The sequence below is a fragment of the Podarcis gaigeae genome (genome assembly GCF_964106915.1).
Source record: "Podarcis gaigeae genome assembly, chromosome: 17".
NCBI lineage: Eukaryota > Metazoa > Chordata > Lepidosauria > Squamata > Lacertidae > Podarcis > Podarcis gaigeae.
In genome coordinates this window covers 34,203,550-34,215,034 of record NC_139694.1, presented here as the reverse complement: position 1 = coordinate 34,215,034, position 11,485 = coordinate 34,203,550, and the positions used below count along the sequence as shown (strand labels likewise).

The following is an 11,485-nucleotide window of genomic DNA, read 5'->3' as shown; positions in this document are numbered from 1 at the left end:
GGGACCCCACTTCCGCTTCTTTCCCGCCCCCTTGGAGGCGATTGGTCGGAGAGCTGCAGTAGGGCGGAAGTGCAGCATGATCGACGCGAGGCTGGACCAATGAGGCGGGAAGCAGCTAGCCGGTCTCTTCCCTCGGGGTTGCCATAACAATGACAGGAGCGATTGCCGGAAGGGGCGGGACACTGGCCAACGTCCCTCAGGCTGGAGGCGCCGAGCGGATTTCAGGCTTCCGCGGGAGGAGCTGTGCGCTGGCCGAGGACGCTGAAGTCCAGGAGCTGTTCCTGGACACCGTTGGAACGACCTGCGTGGTGGCGTGAAAGGTGGACGCCCTCCTTGCTTCCCTTCGACCTGCAGGTGAAGGAGGAGGCCTTGTTCCCGCGGGGTTTTGTGTACCAACGTTTTTAATGAAAGGCCTGGTGCCGCGTTAGTCTTACTGGGGATATTTTCCCGCACCCCTCCCCCATTGCGAGAATCTCCTGATCTGATGTGTTTTGAGAAAGGAGGGGGCGGAAACTGCTCTTCGCTTCTTCCGCTCCTGCCTGACTCTGTGGGGAGTCTGTGTGTTATCTATGTAGTGATTAGATGGCTGAGTGACAGCTGTAACACTCATGCAAGCCAGTAGTCTTAGTTTGCAGTAGCTTTTAGAAATAAAAGAGGTTATGCTTCGCAGCAAGCTTCTGTGTTGTTTATACAGTGGTGCCTCGTAAGACGAGAAGAATCCATTCTGTGAGTCTCTTCGCCTTGCGGTTTTTTCGTCTTGCGAAGCAAGCCCCTTAGAGGATTAGCGCTATTAGCGGCTTAGTGGGCTTAGCGGATCAGCTGATAAGCGGCTTAGCGGCTTGGGGAAAAGGGGGTGGAAAGGAAAAAAACCCCGCAGGAACTCGCAAGACATTTTTGTCTTGGGAAGCAGGCCCATAGGAAATTCGTTTTGCGAAGCACCTCCAATACGGAAAACCCTTTCGTCTAGCGGGTTTTCCGTCTTGCGAGGCATTCGTCTTGCGGGGCACCACTGTACTCTGCATGAGTATGGTGCTCACATGCACAGTTGTGAGTCCAGTGAACTTAGACCTGCTTTCTAGGATTGGAAGGTCTCTGGAAGTGCTCCAGTCGTCTAGCCCAGTCGGGACAGAACCAGTTACAGTCATCCCTCGGGTTGAATGAGCTTCAGGTTGAGTGCGTTTCGAGTTGCGCTCCGTGGCAACCCGGAAGTAATGGAGCGCGTTACTTCCGGGTTTTGCCGTTTGCGCATGTGCACACGCTCAAAATGACGCCATGTGAAGAAGTGGCAAAAAGTGACGCCGTCATTCGTCACGTTTGCTTCTAGATGCGAACAGGGCTCCGGCACAGATCCCATTGGTATCTAAAGGTACCACTGTATTGAGCCCAGTTGCTGGCACCGGCTCAAAGGCAGACTGACAGATGTAACTACCTACATGAATTAAACAGGTTGCATGTGGTATTAATGGTTAATTGCTTTTTTATTACTGCATTCCCCACCCCGGTTTTTAGGTGTTCTTATTTTGATCTGTAAGCCGCCTTGAGTCCTGGCCAAGGGAGAAGGCGGGTTATAAATACATAATAATGTAAGGTAAAAGGTAAAGGACCCCTGGATGGTTAAGTCCAGTCAAAGGTGGCTATGGGGTTGCGGCACTCATCTTGCTTTCTGGCCGAGGGAGCTGGCGTTTGTCTACAGATAGTTTTACAGGTCACATGGCTAGCATGACTAAACTGCTTCTGGCACAGCGGAACACCATGACGGAAACCAGAGTGCATGGAAACGCTGTTTACCTTCCCGATGCACCGGTACCTATTTATCTACTTGCACTGGTGTGCTTTCCAACTGCTAGGTTGGCAGGAGCTGGGTTAGAACAACGGGAGCTCACCCCGTTGTGGGGATTCAAACCGTTGACCTTCCGGACTGGCAAGTCCAAGAGGCTCAGTGGTTTAGACCACAGCAAAGACAGAGTTCCCTGCTCTTTCTAAACTCTTGATTGTACTCGGTGGAGAAAGACTTTTGTTTTGAGCTTGCGAGCTGTCTGAATGAGAGTCAGTGGAGGGTGGGGCTCCTGCACACATATACGGTACTCTGTATCCACTACTTTTTTTTCTAGAAAAATAGGTGCCGGTACTCACCGTAAAGTTGTTCCAGTAAGTGCCACACTTTTTAACAACAACAACAAAAAGTTTCCGGTACTGTGTACCCTTGAGTACCCCTGAGGAAAAAACCCACTGTCTGTATCTTTCAGTGTATTAAACCAAACTTTTTCTACTACCTAGTGTGACAAGCTCTTTAAAGAACAGTTAAAGGTGTTTATCATAGGGATGTCCTGGCTGCATGCAAAAGGTTCCGTTCACCTCAGTCGTGTTCACTGGGCCTGTGGATGTTGTTCAGATGTCCATCTTGTAACTGCATAGATGGGTTATTTGTGCCAAAGGTAGGGAAGAAATGTTCTAGCTCTTCAGAAAGAAAGTTACACTAAATAATGTGCTGTAAAACCCCAGAAGATCATTAGGGGGTAGTTTTAATAATACTTAAAAACTATGATAAAGTAACATTAATAATTCTGCCATATACCCTCTGAAACGCTTTTGCATTGAACCCTGGGGGGTTCATGTATCACACTTTGGGAAGTACAGTGGTACCTCGGGTTACAGACGCTTCACGTTACAGACTCTGCTAACCCAGAAAAAGTACCTCGGGTTAAGAACTTTGCTTCAGGATGAGAACAGAAACCGTGCTCCGGCGGCACGGCAGCAGCAGGAGGCCCCATTAGCTAAAGTGGTGTCTCAGGTTAAGAACAGTTTCAGGTTAAGAATGGACCTCCGGAACAAATTAAGGTCTTAAAACCAAGGTACCACTGTACGGCCCTAAAGTGTTGCACCTCTTCCCAGTTTTGTATCAACCCTTAAGTTCTGAAGAGCAAACAGGGGTGTAACTCCCTGATAGTGCCTGGTTGCTTGTGTAGTTGAGGCAGCCCTGAACTGCAGGCCAATTTCTAGCCAGTTGCTTGTGCAAATTATGAAGTCTTAGAACCATAGAATTGTAGACTTGGAAGGTACCCAAAGTGTCATCTAGTCCAACCTGCAATGCAAGAATCTCACCTAAAGCATCCATGACAGGTGGCCATCCCAGTGTCATTTGTTCAAATTGAACAATATGCATTTTGCATCTCCAGAATTTTATAGAGATGCTTAATGTTCAGAAATCATCAGTTGATATGTCCTCAGTGGGTAGAATGTTCATGTGTCTTGGTGACTGAATAATCTTTCCTGCTTTGTGATTGTAACACACCACAGAATGTAAGGGCTTATCTATACTTAACTTTCCTCCGCTCTTGCCAGGTACGGTCCATGCCTTAAAGCTCCAAGCGCTCCCCCCCCCCTTTTCTCACTTGAGCTTTCCCTGCGAAAGCCTGCCCTTTAAAGCAAATGGCAATCAGTGAAAAAACTAAATTGATGTTTGCTCAGGTTGAGCACTAAAAAGTGGGTCTTCGCAGGGAATGCTCTGGGGCAAAAAAACCCCCAAAACCAAACCGAATAGAGCTTTTAAATGTGGATCTGTGCTTGGGTAGAGAGTGGCAGCTGTAGCCAAATTCTGTATTTTCAGAGTTGGAGGCAGAGAGAGCTGTGGGTAAGCTGCAGTAGAAGCATTCTTGGGAGGCTGTGGCTCCCTTTGGGAACCTGGTGCACAGTCAGCAGGCTTTGTGACCCTGCTACACAGCTGCCTGCTTTCACCAGGCACTACTTGCAAATTGCATAAATTGAATATTACAAAGACACCCAGAGGACTTATCCACACCTCTGCTTGGCCCACCACTTTCCCCCAGGGAAACACGATCTTCAGCACTGAATCAAAACAAACCGCAATTGGTTTTTCCATGGATCGCTGTTTGCTCCAATTCAGTGCCAAAGAGCTGCTTTTCTGGGGTAAAGTAGCAGGGAAAAGGCAAAATCACTTGGATCCATGCCTAAAAAATGGATGAGCAGAAAACTGCTTGGGCCCGTGCTTTCTAGGCATGGAGAACTGGAGGTGTGGATGAGCTAAGTATCCAGTACTCTTTCCTCCAAAGGAACCACGTTGTAGAGCCCATGGTCCTCCAGATGTTGTTAAATGCAACTCCCATCAACCCTGACCATTGACTATGCTGGCGAAGGCTTGCGGGAACTGGAGTCCAACCACATCAATGTTACAGGTTCCCCAGCTCTGCTATAACATGATCCCTGCAACTTCTCACAGTTTGGTGGCGCGGGTGAGTAATGATACTATACAGTTGGAACAGATGCAAAATGTTCACTCCAATCAAGCCATAAAACCACACTGTAATGCAAGCCAGGAGGACTGGTGAACCTTGCACAGAATTCCTGTCTCTCTTGGGTCAGGAAGTTAAGAATAATGAATTAAAATGCAGCTCCTAGTACAAAGGCAACATAGACATGGTTGATTCCTGCCCTAAAATGTTTGTACTCTGCAACTGAAACCATTTTCATAATAAGCAGGCCAAGAAACATAAAGGAAAGTTTAGAAAATTTATTAGTGTGTGTTCTTTTTTCCCTTTGAAATACCAAAACAAAACGCAGCAGCAACAGATGTATGGAAGTAGCCTTGCTGGAGTCTGATTCAGGCAACATTTATAAAGAAAGAGTGCAAGATGAATGCAAAAGCTGTGGATAGGACTTTCCACTTTGCTCTGTCCCTAAAAAGTGGATTCTATGTTAGAATCCAGCCCCCACACTTGTTTTCCTGGGAGAAAGTAACAAGAGGTAGCTGGTTTCTCTGTAGAAAATTTTAGTCAGGGATCATTTGATATTTACACCTTTTCAATGCTGAAAGAGTATCCAGCAGGAAGCCCAGGGCCACAACTGGATAACAGGATATACAGTTGTTTTGCAGACTCAATGGCAGGAGGGGATCTGAAGGCTAACAGGTCCTTTGCCCCACAGTTAGATTCTCCAAACTTTTACTTACATCTACCCCATGCTTTAGGTCACATACCAAATTAACCCTCTCACTAGGGTTGCTAGTCTACATGTCAAATATTTCCCCTAAAACACCTTCAAATGTGCAGCTGACAAAGGAGATAAGGCAGTGACAGCTTACCCCACTCATTTTCTTCCCGGTGTTTTTATTCACCCACCTTCTGGGCAGCACATCTGGGGATCTCGCTTGCTATAGCTAGCAGAGGAAGGAGTATATCATGGGAATGGGCAGCAGAAACGGCCTCGGCCTTTTCTCCCAATTTGTTGACGGGAGGGTGGGGACCTCAAGGCTGCAACTGAGGAATCCTACCTGGTTTCCCCAGTGTTGCAAGCAGGAGAAGGGCGAGTTGCCCCAAGCATGAGATACCAGCCAGGCTCAAGGAATACCGGTACTTTTAGTTTCACTTCATCCCTGTAAGCTCCCAAGTCTTGGCTGTTTCTTAACTCCTGCTCTCCCCCTTTTGCTACTAAAATCAAAGTGCCATTAACCTTAAATCATAAGTTTCTACTGAAAACAATCTTAAACATCTTTATAGCATTGCCTCAGTTCTGTACAGTGGGTTCCCCATCTTTCTATCTCTCCTGGATTTTTGTACCGTCAGCCCAGGACACAACCGGATAGGAATACTGGCAGATATATACATTTATAATTGCTCTTCATTTCTTATAGGTAAGGTCTCCTGTTAAATGCTCTGAAAGAGAGAGCTGGTATTCAGCAACTACTTTTTCCTTCACTGCAATCGGAGAAGCTACAAATGTGGAACTAACGTCTTCCTCAAAGCTCTTTAAAGGGATCATAACCCCCATCTAACTTGGAATAGGTTCACCATGCCCATCAGGCAACACAGTATCATAGAGCTGGAAGAAAGGCAAAGGTCATCTCATCGAACCCACCTTCAATGAAGTAATCACAACTAAAGAATCCCTGAAAGATAGCCACCCATATCTCCAGTCAAATAAGCCACCTTCCTAGACAGTCCATTCCACTGCTGAAAACCTCTTGCCAGGGCTTTTTTTTTCCAGCCGGAACTCCGTTCCAGCACCTCTCAGGTGGGTGTCATTCTAAGAGAACGAGGGAGGTATTCATGGTGAGTTCTGGCACCTCTTTTTCTACAAACATAGCACTGTCTCCTCCCATCTGTCCTCACGTTTAGTTGGAATCGCCTTTCTTGTAACTTGAATCCATTAGTACGGGTCCTGCCTTCTGGGGCAGCAGAAAACAAGCTTGCTGCCTCTTCCATGTGACAGCCCTTTAGCTATTTGAAGATGGCTATCATATCCCCTCTCCAGGCAAAACATACCCAACTCCCTCAAGCGTTTTCATAAGGCTTGGTTTCCAGACCCTCGGTCATCTGGGCCACCTTCCTCTGCACGTTCCAGCTTCTCAATATCCTCCTTAAATCGGAGACAGAATATTTTCCTTAGCCACAGGGAAATTCAAGTTCCACACACTAATTACTGCTAGTGCAGTGAGCTACCGGAGAGTCGTGCAAGCTGCACAGTGTACTGACAACCGCACAAATTCTTTCCTCTTTCTTTGGCATCTCTTTCTGGTGAGGCTTCCACATTGACACAACTGCTATCTGGACGAGCCCTTAAGGCTGAGATTCCAAATCTGTGCAACACAAGAGGGGCCCAAGCCAATGTCATGCACTACACTCTGTTGCTCCTTGAAACATGCAGGTCCTGTGCAGCATTGACCCCCTTCCCTCCCAAGACACCACACATCCACACACGGCTCCCCCCTAAAAAAATCCTGGGAATGGTAGTTTGCCCCTTGCAGAACTACAGTTCCCAGCGCCCACAACAAATTACGGTTCCCAAGGTTCTTGTGTATTCTTGTGCATTAAACATGAATAAAATGCAGCGCTCTTTCTACATTTGAACACATGGCTTATAATCATCAATCTTGTTTAGAAACCTATTTGGACACACAGACTGCTTATATTAATTTATTTGTTTAAATTAGAAGTGATGAATTATTTTTATTGTTAACGTCAGCCGGAAATTCTCAAATTTTATTTTTCTCTTTTTGTTATACAGTACAGTGGTACCTTGGTACTTGGAATGGTTTGGCTCCCGAACAAACCGGCTCCTGAACGCTGCAAACCCGGAAGTAAGTGTTCCAGTCTGCGAATGTTTTTTTGAAGCTGAACATCCGACGCGGCTTCTGCTTGAGTGCAGGAAGCTCCTACAGCCAATCGGAGGCCGCGCCTTGGTTTTTGAACCGTTTGGGAGTCAAACAGGCTCCTGGAACAGATTACGTTTGAGAAGCAAGGTAACACTGTATTTGCATTTTTAAAAAAGTATTAAATACTTATGGCCATGTATATCAACCCAAGAGACTGATTTCCTGACGTATCAATTCCCAGACAAAGCCAGGGCCAGATTTAGGACAGCGCAAGTGGTTCCCCTGGCCAGGGTGCAGGGGCCAAGGGGCCACCTTCTTGCCTCCTTCCCAAAGCCTAGTAAGTGTTTGCTTTGGGAAGGAGGTGTGAGGGCTCTAACAGGTTAGTGCTTTCCCAGCTTTGGGAAGGCAGCACAAGCCTTGGGGAGGAGAGCAAATTTTGGCCTCACACAGGGCGCCATATTAGCAAGGTCCACCCCTGACACAGCTCAACACTACATCTGACACATTTGAAGGAATCACAGAGGCTTCACTGTAGTCCAGAAATCGCAATCTCACCCTTGAGCCTAAAGGGAGGAGGGAACAATATGACCTGCAGTTACAAGGAAGATACCTTCCCAAAGGTTGTGTGGGTATTATGGGGCAGAGCCTCTTTGCTGCCATCAACATTGCTACTGCTTGTCTGGGGTCTGAGGTCCCACAGCTTCAACTTACTGTAGATGCCACTGTTGACTTCCTATTGTCTGGGAAGCTGATGAAAAGTACAGGTGCACCGTTTTGAGCAAAAAAAGGATCCCATTAAAACAACAACCATCCTATCCACACCTGTGTCCCAAGTACAGTCGTATCTTGGAAGTCGAATCTGTTCCAGAAGTCCATTCAACTTCCAAAACGTTCAGAAACCAAAGCGCTGCTTCTGATTGGCTGCAGATAGCTCCTGCAACCAATCAGAAGCCCCGCCGGAGTTTTGGCTTCCAAAAGAACGTTTGAAAACTGGAACACTGACTTCTGGGTTTCAATCGTTCGGGAGCCAAGGCGTTTGAGATCCAAGGTACGACTGTATTAAAACTCTGAGGGAACTTGAGTTATTGTTGCCTTCTTGTGGTTACAAAAGCGCCGTCTCTAGCATTTGGCGTCCTTCCCTGGTCCTGCCCTTTGGTTGCAAAGCATGGGAGCTATGCTTGCGGGAAATTTCAGTAGCCAGAGAGGTTCCTGAATATAGCTGCTGGTACTGGTGGTGGGAGGAATTTAGTGCCCTTAATATCTTCTTGCCTGTGATTAGCAGAAGCAGAAATGACTATGAAAAACAAAGATGAAAGCTTTTCTTGCCGCAGATTTTTTTTTTTGCTGTTAATTGTTTTTAGTGCGACTCTGGTTCAACTGTACAGATCCCTTTAGCAGAGACTTGGAACCCTAATGCCCCAGAACTGTACACATTAGAAGATAGTGCTCCGGGTAATCTTTTGAAAACAGGTTTTTATTTTTATTACTATTACTATGATTACTGGGTGGTGGGTGGGGAGGAAGGTATTTCTGGGCAATCTTTCTACCTGCCATCCTGCCTCTTCTACATCTTTCAAAGCAATATCCCACGGGGGGCGGGGAGAGGAAAAATAAGTTCCTACCTCCTTTGTATTACAACTTGCCAATACGTAGAGGTAAGCAAGACAGAAGAGGGCCATGGAAACCAGGGAGCATGGATTCAAGGGTTATTGTTGGGGAGGGGGTGTCACTTCTTAAGCCGCAGTGCTGATGTGACCCTCGCAAACATCTCCCAGCAAGCAGAAATGTGTTCACACAAGAAATCCAGAGACCTCAGGTAAAGTGTGTTGACGACAACAGCATATAGCCCTTGAAATGTCTTTCTCCATTGTCCACCACCTCAGAGGGGAAAGGGAAGGTTTGGGGATGGGAAGACATTTCAGTTCATCTCCCGATGTCTAGGTCGAGAAGAGAGTGCAGACCAGTCTTATAAGTTAAAAACAAGTCAACGTGCAAAATATACAGACACTTTCCACATAGGTAAAGATAACGCAGTGCTGGGCTGAAATGCAACTCATTGGTGCTCCAGCGCCCCCACAGGATGTGGAAGAGAGAGGAATGGAAGAGGGATCAACCTGGTTCAGTTTTGCAGCTGGATATCTGGGGTGGAGTAAGAACATGTTCTCGGGTATCCTCAAACCCCAGATGCCAGGGTTTCAACAAAAGGGCTTGGAAAACACCTGGTTGCAAACGCTGAATTTTCTAACGCCTCCAGTGTACGGCAGATTGTCCCTGAATGCATAATCTCCAGTGCTGAGACACCGTGGGTGAAGTGGGGTGAAGAGTACCTTCCCCATTTTGCTTACAGGATAGCTGCTCATTCCAGATCCGGCCACACGTCACCGGCAATGAACGTTGGTGGGGTCGGTTTCCTGCTGGATGGCTGGCAGAAATACGCAGAACAGGAAACATGCTGGGGGGGGGGTGGGCAGGGAAGAAGACGACACACATGCAGCGAGAGCTGCAGGCTCCTGGCGAGTAGCCTTGACTCAGAAGAAAGCCCATTTGAAGTGGCCGTCCCCAGAGACTCCAGCACTTGGGAGACCTATGAAAATCTACCTCAGAAGGGCCATGGCACTTCTCATCCTCTGGTGTCTGGCGGTGGGACGGGGGACACCTTTGTAAGCAAGTGGGACAGGCCTCCTTGGTCCTCCTTTCTGAGGAAGAATTCTCTGCTCTTCTGGGGATGAGGAGAACAAGGGCCCGCTCACTCCAACACTCTCCGGCCTTCCTCCGCCCAGCTGCCCACTCCCTGCCCCACAGGGCACTAGAGCAGAGGAGGTACGTCCCCACCTACTGCTGCCTTCAGGAGCGGTCCTTCTTGAGAGGCAGGTCCTGGCCCCTTTGGGGAAGCAGGCTTCATCCGCTTCATCTGGACGTGACTCCCAGAGCCTGCTTCATGTTCTCATACACAACGTAGCTGATGCTGACGGCGGGAATGACCTTCATGAAGTTGGGGGCAATGCCGCGGTAGAGGCCCAGCACCCCTTCTCGAGAGAGGATGTGCCTGAAGAGGCCCAGCATGCTCAGCTGTGGGGCACCTTCAATGGTTGCTGCAGAGAGAGGGGAAAGGAGCAGAGATCATATGTTTGAAAGCTTCTCCAACAAAGTTCCAAGAGAGGGTCGGTCGCTTCTGTTTCTGTAAGCGGCCCTAGCTTTTAATTAACGTTATAGCTCTTTCGGCATAGGAATGGAATGAGAACGTTCAGTGAGACCCGACTGACGAGGTTCCTGCATCAACAGTGATTGGACGGAACCCACCCCTGCTTTGGCCCATCCAACCTCTGTGTGGGAATGTTCAGGGAGGCAGGAGAGGCTATATTGTTTAATAATATCCTTCCTAACTTGCGTTAGCAAGTCCCTTTACTTAGCAGAGTGCATTCCCCTTTTAAATGTGCACAGCGGTTAGCTGGTTGCAAGCTCCTATAAGCTTCTCAGTATAGGATTCCTGGTAATCCCCTTTTTCTCCCCCTTAAAAAGAACAGACACGACACAATCTTGTGTAAAAAGTATAAAAGAGGTTTACTCACACCTTCAGTTCACAGATGGATCCCTGAAGGCAGATTTAGGTTACAAAGTATATACACGTGGAATCTATCCCATATGGAGATAGTCCCTTTGTCTTCTGCTGAAAGCCAACAGAACATCTCAAGCTAAAAAGCTGTTGCTTCTCCGACAAATGGAGTCGGGGGGGGGGCCTGTGTGCCTAGTGCTTTTGTTACCTGCACAGGTAAGGTCACGCCCACCTCTAGTCACATGCAGAGGAAGTCTGTCCCAGCCCAGGAGGAAACAGGAAGTTTTCTACTGACTGGAGCAAACATCCACTTTCATGTCCACTCTACGAATGTTGTATTTGACTGCTCTCTATGTATCTTGGTGAGGCCTATCCAACAAGCCAGAGCAGTCCCCCCACTCCTCCTCACTGACAGTCTCTCACTGCCCTCTTCCTTTGGGCCCAATCTACACAACTGCCCTGAGGGCGAGTGCAAGGCATGTGAACGATGGTGCTGTGTCTCAGGCCTGGAGAACCTCTGCCCCCTGGGCCAAATCAGGCTGTGTTCTCTAAGCCACCTGCCTCACACCTGATATCATAGGACATTAGGTGTGGGACAGGAACAGGTGTAGCTGCAAAGGAGCAACATGTGCTCCTGGTCTTTCCCTGCCATGAAGGGCTTGCTGTCAGTGCTAACAGCAAGCCCTCGTGGGATCAACTGTGCTAGGGAGTCCCCGACAAGGAACTCCCTGGTAGAGCTGATCACTGCTGAAGGCAGGGCTTGCTGTCAGGAACAATCAGCTGACCAGCGCAGACAGGAAGCCCAGCTTGGGAGCTCAAAAGTG

The 11,485-nt window shown here is 48.0% G+C and overlaps 2 protein-coding genes across 4 annotated transcripts in view; one reads left to right on the top strand and one right to left on the bottom strand.

The window, feature by feature from the left end:
• IL27RA (interleukin 27 receptor subunit alpha) overlaps positions 1-11,485 on the top strand; it is an 818,781-nt gene that overhangs the window by 266,427 nt on the left and 540,869 nt on the right. The gene's annotated exons all lie outside the window — the stretch shown is intronic.
• Positions 4,514-11,485, bottom strand: part of LOC310834863 (mitochondrial adenyl nucleotide antiporter SLC25A23-like) — a 50,050-nt gene continuing 43,078 nt past the window's right edge. Inside the window, exons 10-11 of one of the 2 annotated variants that reach the window (XR_014559371.1) lie at positions 6,446-10,200; positions 4,514-6,247 (exon numbers count right to left, since the gene is read on the bottom strand). Coding sequence is in view for 1 of the 2 variants with exons in the window: in XM_083719328.1 (XP_083575454.1) it covers positions 10,016-10,200 (185 nt within the window). In the remaining variant the exon portion in view is untranslated. Of the gene's footprint in view, positions 10,201-11,485 lie in introns of both variants that reach the window. The other variant, XM_083719328.1, reaches the window with a different exon arrangement.